Raw genomic sequence first — 21349 nt, 5'->3', positions numbered from 1 at the left:
AACCAAATTTACATTACCTCTCGTAATGGAATGATTACACTACATAGACTACCATCCTGGCTAGCAAAGCAGATATAGTTTTCTGAGATGCACATTTTTCCATGAGTATTGAAGTGGCTGAATGGTACCCATAAGAAACATTCATGTACTTCTTTCAAAGTCTCTTCTTTGGGCAGCCTAAAAAAGGCATTAAATTGCTCACTGTGGGCTCGATTTTCCAAAACTCTATAGGGAAGAAAAAAAAGGGGGGGTGGATGAGGCTCAAATGATGAATTCTAAGGTGCACACATGCCTGTGTTGATTAATCTAAATTATACTGTAAAGCAGAGAGATTAAACCCTAAATGCTATGTTCTTCAACAAATTCTGAAACGGAAAAAACACAGATTCCTAGCAAACTCATTCTGTTTGTTCTTTTTTCCAATTTTGTTTTATTAGTAGATTAAAATGCACAAGAGTTAGAGACGACATAGGTCTCCAAACCATCTGTTAAGGGGAGATTTGCTGGAAGACTATTATTATGTTATTACATTGTCATAATATGTGACCATGCCTAAGAACAATCTCGGCAGATAAAAATTTTCATATTTGGTTATTAGAAAATCAAGGTTAGCCGGGCAAAACAAACAAAAATAATGAAAATTTATGGCATCAAAATTTACAGGGGAAGAGTAGTCCATATATGAGAATATTAAAATTTAAATGAATGTTTTAAAAAATCCAAAGTAGAAGTACAGTAAAACAACACTACTTGCACAGTGTTGGGCACAGGACAGGTGTCAGTAAATACAGTTGACTTGTTAACTGATATATAAATACATGAATAAAAAGCAATTGTTTTAAATAGTACAATTTTTCTAGGGGCAGTAAACACTTGTGCTAAGCAGCAATGCCATCTGGGATAGTAAGTATACTATGCAAGTTCTAACTCAAATCCAACCAAGTTAAAACTAAATCCATCCTTCCTGTATATACTATTTGAATGTGTTATAATTCACCATGTCTTTTAAAATAATTCTGATAAATATGAACAAAAAACCATGTTAATTTTTATCTCACCTAAATTGTAATTTAGTGGGTTATTTCACTATCATTTAAAAGGATAAGGTCCATTTCTGTGAAAAGATGTCCATTATATATTACTGTAAGGGGAACAAAAGAAGATCATAGAACAATGTGATGATGTTCAGTCCCATTCATGTTTTTTGCAAATATTTTTTAATTCATGTATTAAAAAACATGGAAAGATATACTGTTGAACTTGGAACAAATGGGTATGAACTGTATTGAATCACTTAAATGCAAATTTTAAAAAATAAATATATTGGAAGATTTTTAGTTAGGCATGTCATGTGCTCATGACATACTTAACTAAACAGTTAAGTAGCCTACTGAGCAGTAGGCTATTACTAGGCTATTACTCAACTACTACTTAAATAACTATGCGTTCGCTCCCTTCCTCCCCTGCAGTGCTTTGAGTGAAAAATGTAGCATGGCCGCAACTTAACTAGTAGTTAAGTAGTTATGTTTTTGAGGAGTCAAAAGTTACATAAAAATTTTCCATTGTGCCTAACCCCTGCATTGTTCAAGGGTCAATTATGCTAACTTAGCTATCATTATTATGCTTCTGTATTGTTTACGGAATTCACAATTACAATTTAATTGATAGTTTAAATTATAGAAGTAACACATATTTGTAAAAACAATAAGCAGAAGCAATAAAGACATTTCATTTTAGAAAAAAGCCATTTGGAGACTAAGTCTCAACAAGTTATTGTTCATTTTAACTCACTAGAAAAAAAATATTTAGAGATATATATATATATATATGATTTTCAATAGGTTCTCTTAAAATGCATAGACAAATATAGATTTACTATACTTCATTTAAATACAGACTTGGTAATGAATAGCTCATTGATAGATGAACTTTTAGAGGATATTTTAAGGGAAATAAAATGGCTAAAAAGTTTATGGTGGCCAATCAAGGAATAAACCACAAAAACAAATGCCCAGCTATAATGTAACACAAACAGTATTCTTAATTTTTTTAGAATTCTATTTATAAATGATGCACACTGAGACCTAGTTTTGGTAATACAGTGTAAAAAATTCACCTTGTTGGTCTAATTTCCAGAAATGCAGGCAGGCTCACAAAGGAATCCTTACATATATGGATTTTAGGAATAGTTTAAGAATAGGCAAGAGGAACAACTGTACCCAATTAAAGCTGTGCAGTAATCACGCAACCCTCCAGGTTAGTTGTTCTGGTCTATCCATAGAACTTCAACTCAGGTTCCTCTTATACTTTCCCATACAGTGTACATTCTCATCCTCCTTGCCAGAAGCTGTTTCACTGGCTATTTCTGGATCCTCTCCTCTCCCCTCCCCTTTGGCTTGCTAGTTTCAGTCAACTGTTCTGAGTGTTGAGCAGGATGAAAGGCTATGGTCAGTTTCAGCAAACCAAATAGTGGCAAACAGCTATGAGACAAATACTTCTCATGCAGGCACTAATAATGATTAACATTTACCTAGTGTTTTACATTCTACAATGTGCTTTCAAACACATTTCACTCATGCTTCATGAGTGCCCACTGAAGTAGAAATTATAGATGAGGAAACTGAGGTCCTGAGAGATTATGACCTGTCAAAGGGTTACTCTACTCTCATGATCCACTTACTCCACTAACTTGCTTCTTCATAAAAAAATTATGCTGTCTATAAATTATTTTTAAAACTAAACAATAAATTTAACTATTTCAGACCTGAAACTGTCTAGACTACTCAGAGAGAAATATAGAATTAGACTAACCACACACACAAAAATCTCTACATTTCTAAAAGAACTTCAGGGCAAATCCTATCTAAATCTCAAAAAATAACTTTCATACCTAACTTCTGTTACCTTTTAGGATTAAATGTTATGGAGAGGAGGACATTATTTGTGAAATACATATGAATAAACTCACAAAAACACACATCAATGATCAACTCCAGTGAAAAGCTATCATATAACATACAACAGTTAACTTTTAATGCTAATCAATGCTACAATTCTTATGGTCAAACAATACTTTTAAAAGTAAAAATTAAGTTTTGAATACCTTTTGGTGATTTGTAGAGGATCATCAAGGATTGGGTCATTATCAAATGTTTCCTTATCAAAAAGTCTCCTTATGGCATAGTTCGCTAGCTGTTCCATGAGAAGGTATGTTTGGTTAATGTGCAAAAACATGGAAAAGTAGTGATTCTCCCCTTGGGAACATATGTGAATACTCTTTGTCAATACGACATTTGATGTCTTTTCAAGTTTTGAGACTGCATCCCAGGAGATAATGAGTTTTACTGAAAAATAAGAGTTATAAGTGGGTATGATTAAATTCTCAATATCGATTTAAATTCATTATCAGATCTTTTGAAACAATAGTTAACCATTTGAAAAATGCTGTGAAAAAAAGAAAAAAAGAAAGTGTAAAAAACAGAAAAAGAAAAAATGCTATGAATGGCTAAAATACTTTAGAGTTGAAGATTAGTTAAAAGTTTGAAGCATCACCATAAACATACAATAACTGGTGATTCTAGGAACAGATATAATTTTAAAGATTTTCTTAAAAAAATCTTTTTTTTAAAAATTCTGATTTAATATTTAAAACTGTTTCTTTATATAATTCCCTAACCACTTATGTAAAAGCTGTATGTATGCTATAAACAGTACTGTTTAAGTCTTCTTTGTGGCTGCAAAGTGAAACATGGGCCATTAAGTACTATGGCTACTGTATTTATATCGTATGTTTGAAACAAACATTAAAACATGACTGAAGCAAGTAGATGGTTTATAACAAAGGAAAAAAAGCAGTTATATGCCAGATTGCCATCATCATTTAATACTCATTCACTTCCCACAATATGCAAAACATACTATACACACTTCTATGTTAAGCAAATAGTTTTTTTGTTTTTTGGTGGCTGGCCTGTACGGGATCCAAACCCTTGACCTTGGTGTTACAACACGATGCTCTAACAAACTGAGTTTACCGGCCAACCCCAAGTAACCAGTCTTAAAAGGATTCTTTCTCTACAAGAAATGAACTTTTCAGTGTACAGTTTAATTACCTTTACTATCAATCCCATTACTTTATTTACAAGCTAACACCACCACAAAGTTGATAGGTCAGTCAGCAAGTTCAAAGCCATGATAAGCAATAGAAACCACTTACTTTCTGATCCCAAGAAAAAAGAATAGAAGCTCAGAAAGTTGGTGCTAAGATAGAGCCAACCCTGACAAGGAACTCGTCCTTTCCAATAACTGCATGAGTAATAGGTCACTAACTTCTCCTGCTCTGGTAAGCCAAAACACTTTTCAAATTTCAAAAGGGCTTCTCGAAATTTCTCAGGATCATCTTCTTTTGCAAAAGAATGTTTTCCCTCTTCAGCAATTAATCCCTAGAGGGGACAAAATATTTTCGGAAAATTCATCATCACCTAGCAACAAAAACATATTTCATATATTTAACCTTAAACAGTTGAATACAATTGTATACATCTATACAGGTACATATGTCATACGTGTATGTGTGCACATACGAACTTCTCTTAGGACAGAGGTGAGCACATTTTCTTCAGTTTTGTACTTAGGTTTTTACTAATGCCTCACAAGGTGCTACCGCAAATACAGGTGCCGAACATCTTCTTCTTTTTTTTTTTTTTTTAAAGATGACTGGTAAGGGGATCTCAACCCTTGGCTTGGTGTTGTCAGCACCACGCTCAGCCAGTGAGCGAACCAGCCATCCCTACATGGGATCCGAACCCGTGGCCCTGGTGTTACCAGCACCGCACTCTCCCGAGTGAGCCACGGGGCAGCCCCGGAACATCTTCTTTTGAATGAACAAAGGGTTTATTCAAATTCCAAACTCAAAAGATACGGAAATGAAAATGCCCCTAAGAGCACTCACAAGGGCACCAAAAACAAACCATTGACTCTACAGTTTTCTTTAGCACTGATTCTGACATTCATGTGTGTGCTTCTACCAATCCTAAAAGGTGCCAGTAGACAATGACCTTCCATGCAACCTCTGATCCTCATATAAGAGATAAAAGATTTTAGTATTCCATATATAAAATATATTCATGCCACTTACTCTTATCTTTCCTTGTACAAAATTAGTAATATCTTCATTTGAATCAAACACAGATAAGGTCTTCATGATATTTTGTTCCAACCAATCCCAATGCTTGGTTATTTCTTCTCTATTGGCTCCTGATTAATAATATAAGAGAATAAAATACTCAAGGCAAACTTCACAGCACTGCTCTTGATATTTACAACTTTAGTTTTATAAGAAATAAAATTATATTTGCTCACATTCAAAAATGATGGTCATAAGCGAACAGATATGATGTAGTGGGGGGAGGGGTGAAGGGAGGGGGTAAAGAGGAACAGGTAAAGGGACACGAAAATCAACTACAATGTATACTGAGAAGTTAAAAGAAAAAAAATGATGGTCATAAAGGAATAAAGGTAATTACATTTATTTTCTACCCTTTATGTAGGCATGAACAGTATTTCTCATTCTAAAGAATAAAATTAATGAAAAGAGAGAAAAGTAAATACAGCACATGAGAAAAGATATAAAATTCTGAAAACAAGATGGCAGTAACTTGTGCCTAGAGAGTAACCAGTATCTTTTTAAAAAAAATATGTAGAGTACAAGAAAATACATACACATAATTCAATCCTTGGTCTTCAAAAAATACAGTTAGTACTGTGTCTACAATCTGTGTGGCTGAAAACAGCATGCACATGACAATTCTATGCATGCTGTGTAAATGTGAATTTCAACTGTGGCCACTCTACTTATTTTAGAAGGCATGAAATCTTTGCTCAGATTCACCCCATTCATTAAAAGACCTAGTAAACTTACAGAAATTTCATAAAGGAGGTTAGAAACCAAATCCTGTAGCAAGGTTAAACCCATGTGACCTGCTGAATTGGTGTTAGGTGGCTTGTTGTGGGTCAGATCAAATATTATTAGCTCTAGGTTGCTTTTTCTTGAAGAACATTTCAATATCTATCAATCTTCCCCCTACTACCCAGATGCCTTTAAAATTTCCATAGCATTGTGGATTATACAAATTCACTGAAAAGAAATATCTTGACTTCCTAGTATGTTTTATGATATAGGCAGGCTGACACATTAAAAATTTATTGACCTTGCAAAATTGCCTATTTCTTACAATTCAGTTAGAATTTCACTCATATTACTAAAGTCACTATATCAAGAGTAAAAACTTTCTTTAATGAACCACAAATAAAAGCTATGGGGAAATGTTAAGAACTTTACTTTGATCCTTTAGGTATAAGGAAGCTTCATTAGTAGATAACTATTATATTTCCACATCAGGTTAATTTGGGGAAATAAGTTATATAATAATCCTTTATTTTTTTTAAAGTAGAAAGGTTTTTTTTTTCCTAAAGAACTTCTACCAACCAGATGTAGATGAGGTTATAGAATTCTTGTCACATCAGCAGATGCAATGTCATCTTCATTTACGTTTCAAATGGCATTCAATTTAACAGAACCAGGAGAGAAGACTCACAGCAACACTAAAAGAAATTTAGAGGGAAATACAAAACACAAGCCACACAGTCTAGAAAACTGATTGTATATTATGTGTTCACACATATGAACTATCCAGAAATTCATGTGCTTTTGTTCTTTTTTTAAAATATATCTATTTTAGAAGAGAGGAGGAGGAGGGATAAAGAGAAAAAGACAGTCTTTCAACATCAAAAATTAGAAAAAAATAGAAATCTGAGACTCTAATTTAGATCAACATCATAATGGCATCACAAAAGAAGTAACAAACTGTCATGGTAGGTTTTTAAAAATTTATTTTGACTTGCTTTATCGGGAAGGATCATCCTAATTCCCTTTCTACCTACAATTGTGGAATCATCTGAACCACCCCAGCATGAATGAATGTGTAGCATTACCTGTAAGACATTCCTTCATATTTCAAGGTATGATGCTTTTTGTGATAAAGTAAGTATGTGAATAAAAAATGTTCAATTTTTCAGACTTATATTTCTTTAGGGGGAAACCTTTAAGTTTTGGGCTCACAGTTAACTTCAGATTCTCCTTATCTATTAGCAATGAAACAATATATTTCATGGGAAAGTTCCCATCTTCCATTTGAGTGAAGCAGGAGTAAGCTGAAGAAAGGAGTCATATAGCAGTAGCACTGGCCAAAAATCTGCTCAGAATCAGCACTGCTGGTCCATGTGCTTCAGGTCCCTCATATCGACGGATTTTTAAAAACTTTAATAATCTGTAATCCTTCTTAAATAAACAGAGGTCTTGCTATGCTTTCAAAGTAGAAGTACACATTTAACTCGTTTCTAAATCTCAAAACAACTGAGGAATATAAAAAATTTAAATATTCAGTTTCATAGTATCCTTATTTAACTCGAATTATATGTTTTAAAAATCACACTCACCACATGCAATTGACAAGTAAACTTGAGAATCTGGTGTCTGGTATAGGATGCGAAATGGAGCTACTTTAGCAGTAGAATCTAAGACCGAATCAAGAGTCCCAACCAGAAGCCCTGTTGTAATAGAAAGATAGTTGAGATAAATATTTCACAATAAATAAATAAAATCAACATCCCTTCATATGACAAATAATTAATAAACTTATTTAAAATTTTTTTTAGCCCAAAGAGTCCTTATATTTTTCTTAAAGAGAAAATACATTTGGGATGAAGAAATTACAGTATGCCAATGTGAGTAGTGTTTGAGAAAATTATCTTTCAATAAAAATGCCGGGTTTAATTAACCAAATCTCACAATATATCTGCAGCACTTACATACTTCCCTCATAAGACGATGTATATAGTAGCTAAGAATGTAGAATCTGGTACCAGAGACTGACTACCTGGGTTTGACTCCTGGCTTTGTCACTTACTTTTGTCAACTTTAGCAAATTAAAGTACTTACCCTTTCCGCACTCATATTTGTAAAATAAGGAGGTTAAAACAGAACCTATGGCAAAGGGTTGTTATAAAGATTAAATGAGTTATTTCATATAAAGCACTTAGAACAATGCTTAGTATGTAGTAAAAGACCCAATATTAGCTAATACTATTATTACATAAAAAAATCTTAGGGCTGGCCCGTGGCTCACTCGGGAGAGTGTGGTGCTGATAACACCAAGGCCCCGGGTTTGGATCCCATATAGGGATGTCCAGTTAGCTCACTGGGTGAACATGGTGTTGACAACACCAAGTCAAGGGTTAAGATCCCCTTACCGGTCATCTTTAAAAAAAAAAAAAAAATCTTAGATAAAAACTCGATTAATTAAAATGCTTCAGTAAAGGGATTTCTTTATAACAATTCTTAATTCCTCAATTTGGAATTCAAGGCTCTAGATCAATTAGTTCGTTTAATTATCTAATTATATTTTCAACTATTTTCTAGAACAAAGTTTACTGTTTTCTTAAATAACCAGCTAATTTTCCCCTGAGGGCTTTTACTAAGCTATTATCATTTTACCTAGAAATGCTAACGAAGGTTTTCTAGCCCAATCCAGGTAATCCAAATTCCACATTTTCATCAATATCCACTTTCCCCCATGAAATCCTCACTGGCAACCCCAAGCAATAATGCTTTCCTTTCTCTCTGGATAGCTGCAGTGCCTAAAGTCTATACTATACAATCTAGTATTTGATTATTAGGCTGGTTATTACAACTACTTTCTAAGAGCTTCATGTGTATTATTCCTGTCTCCTTATACAGATTATTAGTTCTATGAAGACAATAACCATGTCTTCTACCTCTGTGTTAGTATCCTTAACTTTCAACATATTGCTGGGCCCAACAAGGGTATAATATGTTGACAACTGTATCAGTGGGATGGCTGAAACATATAAAAATCTACCTTCCTTTTCTGGAAGCTTTAATTGGATAAGTATTGGTTCTGCTTTATATCATATTTCCCTTTAATTTAGAATACAGATTATTGAGAAAAATTTAAATAAATTATAAATCAGTAAAAATAGGGGTCATAAATGTAGCATAATATCAATTAGCAATTTGACAGAGGATTTTGATATTGGGGGCAAAGTATCAACAAAGAAGATTCTGGCAATGGCAACATGTGCAGATAATAAAAAGAAAGAAGTTATTTGATGTAAAAAAAAACAGTACAAATGAAGATTTTTTTTTTTTTTAAAGCAATAGAAATGAGAATACTCAGAGAAATATTGTGAAAGAGGAGGTACTGGAGAAGAGAAAGTGGGAATGAGCAATAGTGACAGAGGAAATGATTATACTTCAACTAGTAATGAGGGAATTACTGGAGGGTTTGTTGATAAAAGGACAAATAATTCTACCCTTTACTTTGTTGAAGCAGTGACTGTGAGAAATTGGAGATTTGATCAAGGATAAAGAAAGAAAAGTAGAAGCTAATCATATGCAGATAGCGTCCTAAGAACAATGTGATTACAATTAGGAAATGGAGAGGAGTAGAATGTTCTCGATCTGAAGACAGGAGAGTGAAAATACTCAAAAGAAAGATAAAACAGTAGAAGCAAAAGATGACCAAAAAATGTAACTATCTCCAGGTTGAAAAACAGAATCAAGTATATAAATGTGTGTATATACAAATACACTTATAATAGCTTAACAAAATTGTCAAGATAAAAGAATTATAACTTCAAATAAAAACATTTATCAAATGCAGGACTGTTTCAGCTGCTAGATTTATTTGATGATTTTTGCCTTCCAAGTATTTAAATTCTAAAAATGGTTTCAAAAAAAGAAATTTTCAAATTCGCAAGGAAAACCACTTATTTCACCTTTACTACACTTTTGATAAAACTGATCAAATCTGATATCCTTATTTACATATACTATAAAAAATTATTAGAAAAATAGGAGAAAGAATAAAGGGTAAAGAAAAATTTGGCTCAACTGAAAGATAACAGTGGCAGTGTGAATGTGTGAGGAGGTAGAGAGGAAAGAAGAGTCCACTGATAACCATTCCTGAGTGATATAATAACGATTAGTTCTTTGAAGGAAGATTTTGAGACTTGGAACAAAGTGGTCAAAATCACTGCCAAGAAAGGTTTTTGTTTTTGTTTTTGCAGCAAAAATGTTCACAAGATTATAAGTGCCTTACACTATGTAGAAAGGAAATTGTTCAGTTTTTCTAAGACGGTGAAATCAGGCAGTTAGTATAAAACTAAGCAAGAAATAATTTGGAAGCTAGTGCTAGAAAACATTTTCAGTCACTTGGGGAACTCTTCCAGCACATTAAGCTACAATCACCAAGTCCCTGCAAGTCATTCAGGAATTAGTATGTGCCAATGTCTGGGTTCTCAAAGTACAAGAAAACAAGCAGACAACTTTGGGATGCTTTTCCATATATACAGAGGTTTATCATCTGACAGTCTTAACATTCAAGGTCACGAATCAGCCTGCACAAGGGAAATCCTATAGCTATATTAAATTGGGGAGAATAGATACTGCCAGCTGCATGACAGAATAAGAAATTTAAAAATATCGAGAAATTCAAATCATCCTTTGAACAATTATAACTAAGGTACCAGTGATCCAGATCCTGGTAAAGGTCCATGGGGTTTTGGTAGCATCCTACTATACAAGTAACACCCACTTACAGAAATTCACCACCATAACTGATGTGAAATACTTTTTATCGGATAGCATAACAAGATAACAAAAACGCAATGTTCTATGATTTTGAAACACAAGAACTTTGCAGACAATGAATTATTGTTCACAAACCATTTCTTTCTGGCTGGATAGAGATAGCCGACTTTAGAGATGAAAAATATCCTAACAGGTCATATAATCCAACCTCTAGCACATCCATCTTCTCTACACATAAATTATCATTATTTTCTTATATATATATATATATATATTTCTTTTTTTTTTTTTTTTTTTTTTTGACCGGTAAGGGGATTGCAACCCTCTGCACGGTGTGGTCTGCACCACACTCAGCCAGTGAGCGCCCCAGACATCCCTATATAGGATCCGAACCCGCAGCCTCAGCGCTACCAGCGCCACACTATACCTAGTTAGCCACGGGGCCAGCCCTATATATATTTTCTAAAATTTAAGATAAACTTTTTTAACCTTTAAGATAGAAAAACAAAGCTATTTTTTACTCACCAAAAAAAGAAAAAGGAAGGTCTTTCTTAAGATATATAAAATGCTACTTTCTGGGCCGAGCCCGTGGCGCACTCGGTAGAGTGCTGCGCTGGGAGCGCGGCGACGCTCCCGCCGCGGGTTCGGATCCTATATAGGGATGACCTGTGCACTCACTGGCTGAGTGCCGGTCACGAAAAAACGACGAAAAAAAAAAAAAATAAATAAATAAAATGCTACTTTCTTGCAACTTGGCGACAGTACAAAACATATACTCGATTCAACAGGATGGGTCTTCAAATATTATGATTATAGCAATCTTATTTCCTCTCACTTACTCTTCTCCTAGCTTACATATACCTAGTTCTTTCAACTGTGTCTCTTATTTCTTCTATCATTCTCTTAACATACTTATTTGTCAAAGTTTCTTTAAAATGTGTTATTCAATCCTGAATACCAGATAGGCTTTTTATATTGTGGGCTCCATGGTTCTATTAATGCAGTCTAAGATTACTAGCTTTTTTGGCCACTATATCTTATCATTATACTAAGCTTATGATCAAAGATACTTTGATCTTTTTCATAAATATAAGCACTAACCTAGATATCCTCTGTCCTATACAGCTGATTTTTAAAAATACCTAGATGCAGTTCGCATTTACCATATTAAATTTTATCTCACTCATTTCAACTGAGCATTCCAACTTGTCCAGATCTTTCTGAATCTTTATTTTCATCTTCCATGACAGTAATTCTTCTCAACACAAACAGAAAATTTGAATCATTTGGAGGATTTTTTAAAAGCTACTCAAGCTTAAAGTTATAAAGTACAGAGTCCGGCAATTCTGATTTAATTGACCTGGGGTAGGACTTGGGTTTCCCATATTTCTCTTAACTTTATATTTTGAAAAATTTCAAACATAAAAAATAAAATAATATATTGGAACTTCCATGTACCCATCACCTAGCTTCAATAATTATCAACATTTTGTCAATCTTCTTCCATTTATCCCTCCTGGAGTATTTTAAAGTAAATTCCAGACATTATCTTATCCATAAATATTCCAGAATCCTTTAGTTTGTTTTAAAAGGTCCTCAGTTTAATCTAACATGCAGCCAGTGTTGAGAACACTAATCTGTGCTATTAATTGACCCTTCCAATTTTTACACAACTGTACATTTGATAAACATTTCTTTTTTTTTTGTATTAGGTCAATGGTAATAATGAACAGGTAGGACCAAGGGCTGAGTGTTGTAGGAAAGGTTAGTAAAATAGCCACCGTTTGAAGATAGCACTCATTATCAATGTGCTAGTTTAGTACACAAACTAAAGTGTACTTTACTTTGACAAGTGGCTCTTTCTGTTTGTTAAGTAGATTGAGGGCACTGTGTAAGGTAACACTGCTCTAGCTACAGAGAGTCATGTATATGAACTTTCTAATTACAGACAAGATTTATCTTTATTTAAAGTAAAATGTTCAATTATAAATTTTGGCCATAGTATTGATTGCTGGAAACTTACAGTAGATTCTGTCTCTTCTCATAAGCTGTCATGCTTACAGCGTCAAACAAGTACATGTTTATTGAACTTTTTACCATCTCAACTTCATTAAACATTAATGAACAAACTAATTAGTAAACTGCCAATACCCTTAGTAAAAAATACATTCAAATGAGAGAAAGTAGTGTGCTCAATAGAGTTTGGAGGTTTCCCTGATTCCATCCATTACTTTTGCCATCAGATCTAAGTCCTTAAAACAGGACTGTGCATGTTTATTTTAGAATAATCCAATAGCCACAGTTGGCATTTTAAAAGTTGCCAACTTTATACCAAGGCTTCAGAAAATAATGAATAAAAATAATAAAAAATAATAATCCTTTTGTCCTGTTTTCCCTCTCCCTGCATTCATTTAAAATAATTTACTTGAAAACTGGATATATATAATCACTCATTTCCTTCCCTAAAATTTTTGTTCATTATAGGAGTTAGAATGTTTTTTAGAGAAGCAACTGATGCCACAAACAGCAGATTACAATGTCTTGTGGGAACAAAAAGAATAGATGAATTATCAATCAAACCCACCTACATTTCTAAAGATCAAAACATAGGAAAATATGAGAATTGTCACCATCTTTATTTACAGCCACTTCTTACTCAAGACTTATGTACCAATGTACAAAAAGAGTAACCCTCAGAAAATTAAAGAGAAATATAATACCTGAATTCATGGTGCAAAGCCAAAAGCAAATAAGACAGCAAATGAATAAACTCATATACAGTACAGTATATTTAAACATTATTTAGAAGAATTAAACCAGGCCATTATTTTGGTTACATTAAAACAAGAGGACAACTAATATAATAAATCAGAAAATGCAATTATCACTTGTTTTAAAATTTCACTATACACTTTATACTGGAGTAAGGGAGAAAGAAAACAAGACCATCTAGAGTCTGAAGAACAGTGGAGACAAAGAACAGCAAAGGTTTAATTCTTAGGTCCCTTTAATTCTCTATCTCAGGTTTTGCTCTGGTATAGATGAGGATATTGCTCTTCAAAAACCTTTTTCTAGTTGCTAAGGGCATTATATCTTGAGTCTCATATTTTCAACTCCAAGTTAGTAAATCTCGAATACCTGCTATGTTCCCAATAACGGTCATCTTTTGCTTTTGCACTGTCATATTATTCCTCCCACCTAGAATGTCCTCTGCACTTTTCTCTACCAAACCACTCCCAGATACTGTTAGTGCTCACAGATGGATGATTTAATTAAAAGCAATCCAAACTGGTTTTTGGCAAGATGCTTCGCAGATGCCACACTGGAATTCTGCCACCAGTGTACCACCTATTGCTATTAATCATTGCTTTTAGGAAATCTTTGTATCATTTAACAGGACTTCTGATAAGCATACTATATACCAGAGCTGGCCTTGGAAAATTGTTTTGGGGGTTTCTAATACATCCTCAATCATGCATACTTATAAGCTAACCAAACCAAGCTGATATTATTACTGACTACCCTAGTAATTATATATATATTTGCTTACTCATTTATTATCTGTCTATCCCACCAAATTATAAACTCTGTAAGGGTAGGAACTATTTGTTTTATTCACCACTATATAGCCAATATCCAGGACAGTGGCCAGCTACCACCCCATTTCTCTGCTTCCCTTCACAGCAAAATTCCTAGAAAGAATTATCTATAGTCACTTTGTTCCCAAATACCTGCATGGCTCATATGCTCTATAGTCCCTCTGGTCTTTGCTCATAGGTCACCTTAAGAGATCTTCCCAGACCAATTTATCTAGAATACCAACCCCCTTCCCTCTCTCTATCACGATACATTACTTTATTTTTCTTCACAATGCTTATCACCATCTGTCATATATTATTCATTTATTTGCCACCCTCAACTAGAATGTTAGCCCCATGAGAAGAGGGATTTTGTTTTCTTCATTGCTTTATCTCCAGCATCTAAAACAGTGCTTAGTTTTTAGAAGGCTCTCAGTAATTACCTGTTGAACGAATGTATTGCATACCATCACATTTAGGATTTACTATTACCTTTCGTGCTCATATACAGCAGCAGCATAGGTTGTAAAACTGGGCAAAATTTCTAACAAAGTTTAAATTAAAGTCTGTCATAGCTGTACAGAAATGTGGTGAACATAATACCTTTTATTTTTATTATTATTTTTAGCTTATCTTACATCCATAGTCCTTTCACAACTGTCTACAGCAGCATAAATTTTCACTAAAATTTTCGCTATTTCTTCTTGAAATATTATGTTTTGAAAAATACTACTAAGGTAACCAAAGCTTTATGTACCCTTCAATACCACTCAGTAAAACAAGTGATTCTTATATTTCTGGAAGCTCTACTTGAGAACTTTCAGGTTTCAGGCAATCACAGATCAAAAGGAAATGCTGTCATGATAAATTACTCTAATTCTGGTACATTATTCTGATTACAAACAATAGTGCATAATCACTATCATACCATAATTCTTCAATGATTAACTGCCAGTGTTCTGCCATTGCAATGATATCGTTGCATGCTCAGTGTTACCACTGCAAATCAATACCTACATGGGAAAAGTAATCACTAAAGAAAATGGTATAAAATTACAGCATCTTTTGGCCTTCAGGCCCAGAAAATGATACTTAACATCTTACTCATTCATTAAGAGATAAATAAATGTCAAATGTATAGTTGCTCACAGGTTTCAACACTCATTTGACCCACCACAACAATGCTGTAAGGTGAGGAAGACAAGTTTTATCTCCATTTTACAGATGATGAAATTAAGACTGTATAAAACATCTGAATAGAGACATAAAACTATTAAAGAATCAAGGAGGACACAAGTGGAATCACTGGACTTGGTGGTATGTTCATATATTTGTGGATGTTGGCTTGTAGTTAGCTTATTAAAATGAGCAATATCTAGGGAGGGAAAAATCACACTGCGTGCTCCCCTCTCTCCCTGGAACATCTTGATCCCTGTGAAATCAAGTAAAAGTTACCTTTAAAGATCTCTTTGAAAGGGCAGTCTTGTAGGAGGTTTTGAGAAAGGATGGTCAATGTCCATCACTTTTTAGTCTTTTTTTTTTTTTTATCAGAATGAAATATACTAGATAGCAAATATTAGCTTTCTACTGTCTTGACAAAAAAAACTTTTTGCACACAATCTACACCATATGACTCTAACTTAACTCTTATAAATTGAGGATTTATGGCCCTGAGGGGAACTGTAGTTGAGGTTCCAACCTATGCATAAGGAAGGAAAGACCCCAAAAGCAAGCAGGGGAGGGGAAAAGGTGAGAGTATCAACAGGTGTGTGTGTGTGTGTGTATTTATATGAGTGTGTGTGTGTGTGCGTGTATGTGTATATATATATAGACACATGTATAGGTATGCAGTCAATCCTTTTGCTATTACCAAGAAAAAGTGGTGACACTCATCATCCTTCATTTCTCCAAACCTCCTATAACACTGCCCTTTCTCATTCAAAGAGAACTTTAAAGGTTATTTTTTATTTGATTTCACAGGGATCAAGATATTTCAGGGAGGGAGAGGAGCACACAGGGTGATTTTCCCTCCCCTAGTGGTTGCCCTACGGGATTTTCTTCTTAATAAGCCAAAATGGTAATTTATTAACTTATAGCGTGTGCGTGTGCATGTGTGTGCGTGCGTGTGCGTGTGTGTGTATGGAGGAGGGAGATCTTCCCTTACCTAAAATGAAATATCATGCCCACGATTTGGGCACCCCCTTTCCAGTAATCAGGTACCTGAAAGGTCAGAATTTATTAGATGGCTCCTTTGTGTTCATGGAAGGCAGGGATATTTTGCTAATAAATACTTAATGCAAACACTTTCAGAGTTGAACTCCTTGAGTTGGGGGTGGGGGAAAAGAAGACAAAAGCTTTATATTTCCAGGGAGATTTTTTAAAAGGCCATTGTGGGTTACGGCTAATGTCTGGAATCCTGTCGACATCGCCAATTGTAGCGCTCTTAATCCTGTTCATGATGCCAATTGTCTAGCTACTCGACTATGTCAGTTGTTGGGCTCTTTTACCTGCCGGTAATCCTACACCAACTGGGTCAATTGTCGAGCTAGGGCTGGGTCTGGAGCTCCCAGACCCCTCAAGCCCATTCACAGACTGGGTCACAAAACCTCCATATGCCAGGCTGGGTCACCAGACCCCTTCACGCAGGTCTATGAGCTAGGTAACGGGCCAAAATGTCCCTGGAGCCATAGGTTGGAAAGCATGGCTGTGCTGGGCAAATGCCTGAGGGCCCCCAGGCAGACGCCCACCAACCTGCTTCATTAAAACTCCTCTCTACCTCTCTCCCTCTAAAGAACACAAGAATAGCAACAAAACTATAAAGATACATTGGCACGCATGCACACTAACTCCCCCCCACAAATACACATACACAATTTGCTTACAAAGAATGCTGAACCACACCCAACCAGACCCGAGGCGAGGGCCCTGACCAAACTATTCTATTTTCCCAACAGCCATCTTATTGTTTATTAGGTATGTCATTTACATAATGATTTGTGAAGTCTATATAAACATCATAAATTGAAAATCTTATTTCAATCATCTTTGAAAAGCTTCTTTCAAACATTACCATGTTCTAGTTTTTACAGATGATTTAATTTCAAACTAATGGTACCACGATTAAAGAGGAGATAAGGAAACAGAATGTCTAAAAAGCCCCCATTTTAATAAATTTTATTTCCTAGTTTTGTTCTACACCACAAAAACAAGTTCTACTAAGGGAGATTATTAATTCAACACTTAGGAACCTACTTACATTATTCAAATATGGAAAATTCAAGAGTAAAATACTCTCAACAAACTACCTAAATTAAGGCTTCATGACTAGCAGATTTTCCTAAGTCTCATACACTAGAGTACTTAACAGAACATAGCCCTATAATTCCACCCATGTAGTAGTTCCAATCTGCCAAGCAAATTGTTGATTTGTGTTTAATCAGCCAAATACACATAAATTATTTTTAGTTATATAAAGCCAGGTGCCAAATTTAGGTGCCACAGAAAAGTCATTACCCTTATTAGCCAGGAGAAGCAAGTGATAACGTAAGGTAACTGTAAAAACCCAGAAGGGTGAATTACTTCTCTAAATGAAGGAAAATCACTTTAGCAGTAAAACCACCAACATAATTTTCCACAAGATATTTCACTTTGCTGTGAGCCAGGACAATTAAGTAAGATAAAGTTAGGCAAATGGTCTGTAATATACCAGATACCCAAGAGAAACGTTTCAAATATTTAGAAAAAGGATCTCAGAATTCTAACTTCCAAATTAGTCTCCTGCTATAACCATCCTAGGGTTCTCTGTTGCCCCGATTTCATTAGAAGAAAAAAAAAAAAAATGGAGTCAACTAACTTCACTAAATCTGCACCTAAAGTCACTACATTGCTGGTGGTTATTGCCAATTATCACATGGCAAATAAATGAAATCTTAAGGAAAATATAATCATTAACATTTCTACATGGTCATTATCTTTTCTTCATTAAACGAAGTGTATAAACTAATCTTTTAAAGGGGTGGCACATAACACTGGATTTCAGCAAACAAAATGGACAAAGGCAAGCTTATGCTGGCACACAGTCAAGCCCCTGTGAGAGCTAATCCAAATGTGGATTTGTGGTAAAGCACAGTAAAGCTATTGCCTTTACAATTTTAAGTAAGAATACAGTAATTGAGCAGCCATGAAAATCAGCACACATCTTTGCTCTGGACCAAAAAGAAACAAAGCTTTAAAACATCTTTTTGGTTCTTTCTGATCCATTTTGCTTAATTTACATGGAATTACAGTGGCAGCTCTCATATAGTAATTTCAAGAATCTTGTCAGTACCACAGGTAAATAATCATGTACAGATATAAATTGACTGCTAAGTCAATGGGACTATCACTAGTCATACATGTGTGGTAGAAATCCTGGTTTATTTCTTCAGACAAATTTCCTTTTATTCTTGAGATATGGTGACTAGAAAACGGGGTGGGAAGGGCAGAGATAAGAAACTGGTGCAATTGGTCCACGCTTTAAGAAAATGAAAAACCAAACACAGAAAAAAAGGAGTGATTGTTTAAAGGAAACTTGCAACAAGTAAAAAACCCTTTAATAGTATATTGCAGTGACTTGATTTAAGAATTTGATTTATCTATTATTTTTCAGGAATGCAGCTGTACAAAGTAAAATACACTTATTCGGTAAATGTGGTATCAGTAAAATTTCTGGTCAAGTAAAATTATGGGGAACCAAAATATATAGAAGACTATTTTTGAGGCTATAAAATTTATTTTAAATATATCCTGACATATTCTCTATGGACTCAGGTGGATAATTTACATCACTGGGTAATTATGAACATCAATTCTCAAATTTTATTTTGAAAAATATCTGCATCTTTTAAACGGAAAGACTTCCGCACAATAACTATAATTTTTAAAAATCAGAAAATAACAAAATATCAAGTTTAACGGGGCAATTTTTGTCGCCATATTTTCAAGAGGACCTTTCTAGAAGTTGGATAAGGTGAATAGGTCTTGCAAGATTTTAAAAAAAAAGTCTAGAACCCCAGAATTTTCTCTGTCCTGAGGAAAAAAGATAGCACACATTTACCACCATCTTAACAACATACATTGATTTGGCGCCTATTATCTTTCATTTTATCCTCTCATCTCTCAGGTAGGCACCATTTTAAAAAGGAGAAAACAAATGTCACCTCTTCCATGAACCTTCACCCAACCCTTCAGTGATTTGATTGTAGGTATAATTTGCCTGTTAACTACTGAGTCTCCCCCTCCCCTATTCTACCCTCCCCCACTTAACCAGATTATGAGCACTTCAGAGGCAGGGACCTGAATCTCAACTGTCTTCGTAAGAAGCATTCCTTGTGGCGCATAGTAGGCGCTTAAGGTTGAGTATTATGAAAGAATTTGGCGAATGTCATCCAAGAAGAGATTAGGATGGGACTAAAATGCAGGTTTTCAGACTCTTCCTGCTACATCACACTACCTAAATTAAGCTCGGTCCACCACTACAACGCCACTAGTAATTTCAAGGCCACTAGAAATTTCAAGGCCAAACTAGAAATTGTCACGACAAAGAGCTCTGGTCTCCCCAATGTCCAAAATTTAAGTGTCCCTGTGCAAGATGAGTGGTCTCGAAATAACATTCTTTGGCGACTTTAAACACTTGGCCAAGGGACAGTTCACGATTTTTAAGTCTAAGAATTGGGGACAGGGTGGATTCAGCAGGAAGAGTTAAACTTCCGTTTGTTTAATTGGTTTGGCTTAGAATCATGGCTTTGAAAGAAGGGGCAGCACCAAACACTCAAAAAATTTCCTACGGTGTTGTGTGAGAGGGAATCGCAAGGATTGAAAACTTAGAGACAAAGTAAAAGATGCTAAATTAGGAGAGGTCAGCAATCCTGAGCCCTACCCTCGACCTCCCCCGTCTCCAACCCTACCCCCACCTCCATCTCGGTTTTGAAGCCTCTCTTTCAGGATATGATCTGGGCACCTCCCTTTCTCCTCACATCTCCGCGCCCCTACGCACTCCTACTCCCCAGGGTGGTGATTATCAGTATGGGTTTTGTGAAAAAAGTTAAGTCCACAGCTGCCAACTGGCCCCCGTCACCAGCCTAAATGCGACCTGTATAGGTCGAACACTCGTCATCAGCCTCCTCACCCTATGGGAAGCGACCGGGCAGGTACCCGGTTGCCTCAGAAAGAATCCCTCCTCCCTTCTCCTGTCCCACCCAAAGCAACTGCAGTCCAGTGAGGCATTCTCAGGACTCGGAGGTGGTGACGGAAAGGTGGTGGCGGGAGAAGAACCCCAGTATCTCCGCCCAGGGCTTAGGATCGGGCAGCGGGTAACGACGAGCAACTGTTTTCCTCACCACCTTTTAAGTCACAGCGTAGAGCGAACACCTCCCTGAGGGAGGTGGGTGAGGCCACAGCTTACCTGTGAGTCCCCCTCCGCCTTCCTCCTCGTAGCCCCGACGCCGTTGCAGCACGAAGTAGTCGTTGGACCTTTCCATCAGCCACAGCTTCAGCACATTTTTCAGGAGCACTTCCTCAGGGTTCAGCCACATCGCGAAGAACTTTGTGCTGCTCGGGAGCAGCGACCTAGATGCCCTCCTCACCTCACCCTCTACCCGTCTCTTCCCCTATACTCCGCCTCCCACCAAATCTTCCTCAGGCGGCAACAGCTCTCCCCTAACCCTCCCTTCTCTCCCACGTAGGCAGCGAGATTGCCAATTCCCTCCCACGGCGCTACAGCCCAGCTGGGAAAAAGTCCCGCTTCTTCACCTCTTGGGAGTTGTAGTTTCCTACCCGCTTTTCTGTACTCACGAGATGGGAGGACTGGACTACACTTCCCACAATACACTGGGGTGAGAAAAGAAGGGGGGTGCTTTCAAAGCGGGTCCCGCCACCAGTTAACTGTGTTTTACCTATCTAAAGTTCGAAGCGTTTTTTGGTTGAAATAAGTGAGCCTCTGGTATAAAGGTGCTGATTTTGCTCATCCTTTTTACAGCCGAGGGCATTACACCGTAGAAAAAAAAGAACAAAGTTTCCGGAGTTTGGGAATAACGGCCCATTCCGGGAAATAGCAGTGGCA

General features: G+C 35.8%; 1 protein-coding gene across 1 annotated transcript in view; it reads right to left on the bottom strand.

Moving 5' to 3' along the window:
* TBC1D8B (TBC1 domain family member 8B) overlaps positions 1-20822 on the bottom strand; it is a 58834-nt gene extending 38012 nt beyond the window's left edge. The window contains exons 1-6 of the mRNA XM_063083730.1: positions 20693-20822; positions 7498-7608; positions 5138-5256; positions 4217-4442; positions 3104-3344; positions 18-225 (exon numbers count right to left, since the gene is read on the bottom strand). Of these exons, the coding sequence (XP_062939800.1) occupies positions 18-225; positions 3104-3344; positions 4217-4442; positions 5138-5256; positions 7498-7608; positions 20693-20822 (1035 nt within the window). The remainder of the gene's footprint in view (positions 1-17; positions 226-3103; positions 3345-4216; positions 4443-5137; positions 5257-7497; positions 7609-20692) is intronic.
* Positions 20823-21349: the final 527 nt, after the last annotated feature.

The sequence above is a fragment of the Cynocephalus volans genome, chromosome X, assembly GCF_027409185.1.
Source record: "Cynocephalus volans isolate mCynVol1 chromosome X, mCynVol1.pri, whole genome shotgun sequence".
Taxonomy (NCBI): Eukaryota; Metazoa; Chordata; class Mammalia; order Dermoptera; family Cynocephalidae; genus Cynocephalus; species Cynocephalus volans.
The sequence above is the reverse complement of the archived record's forward strand: the minus strand, read 5'-3'. Positions and strand labels throughout refer to the sequence as shown.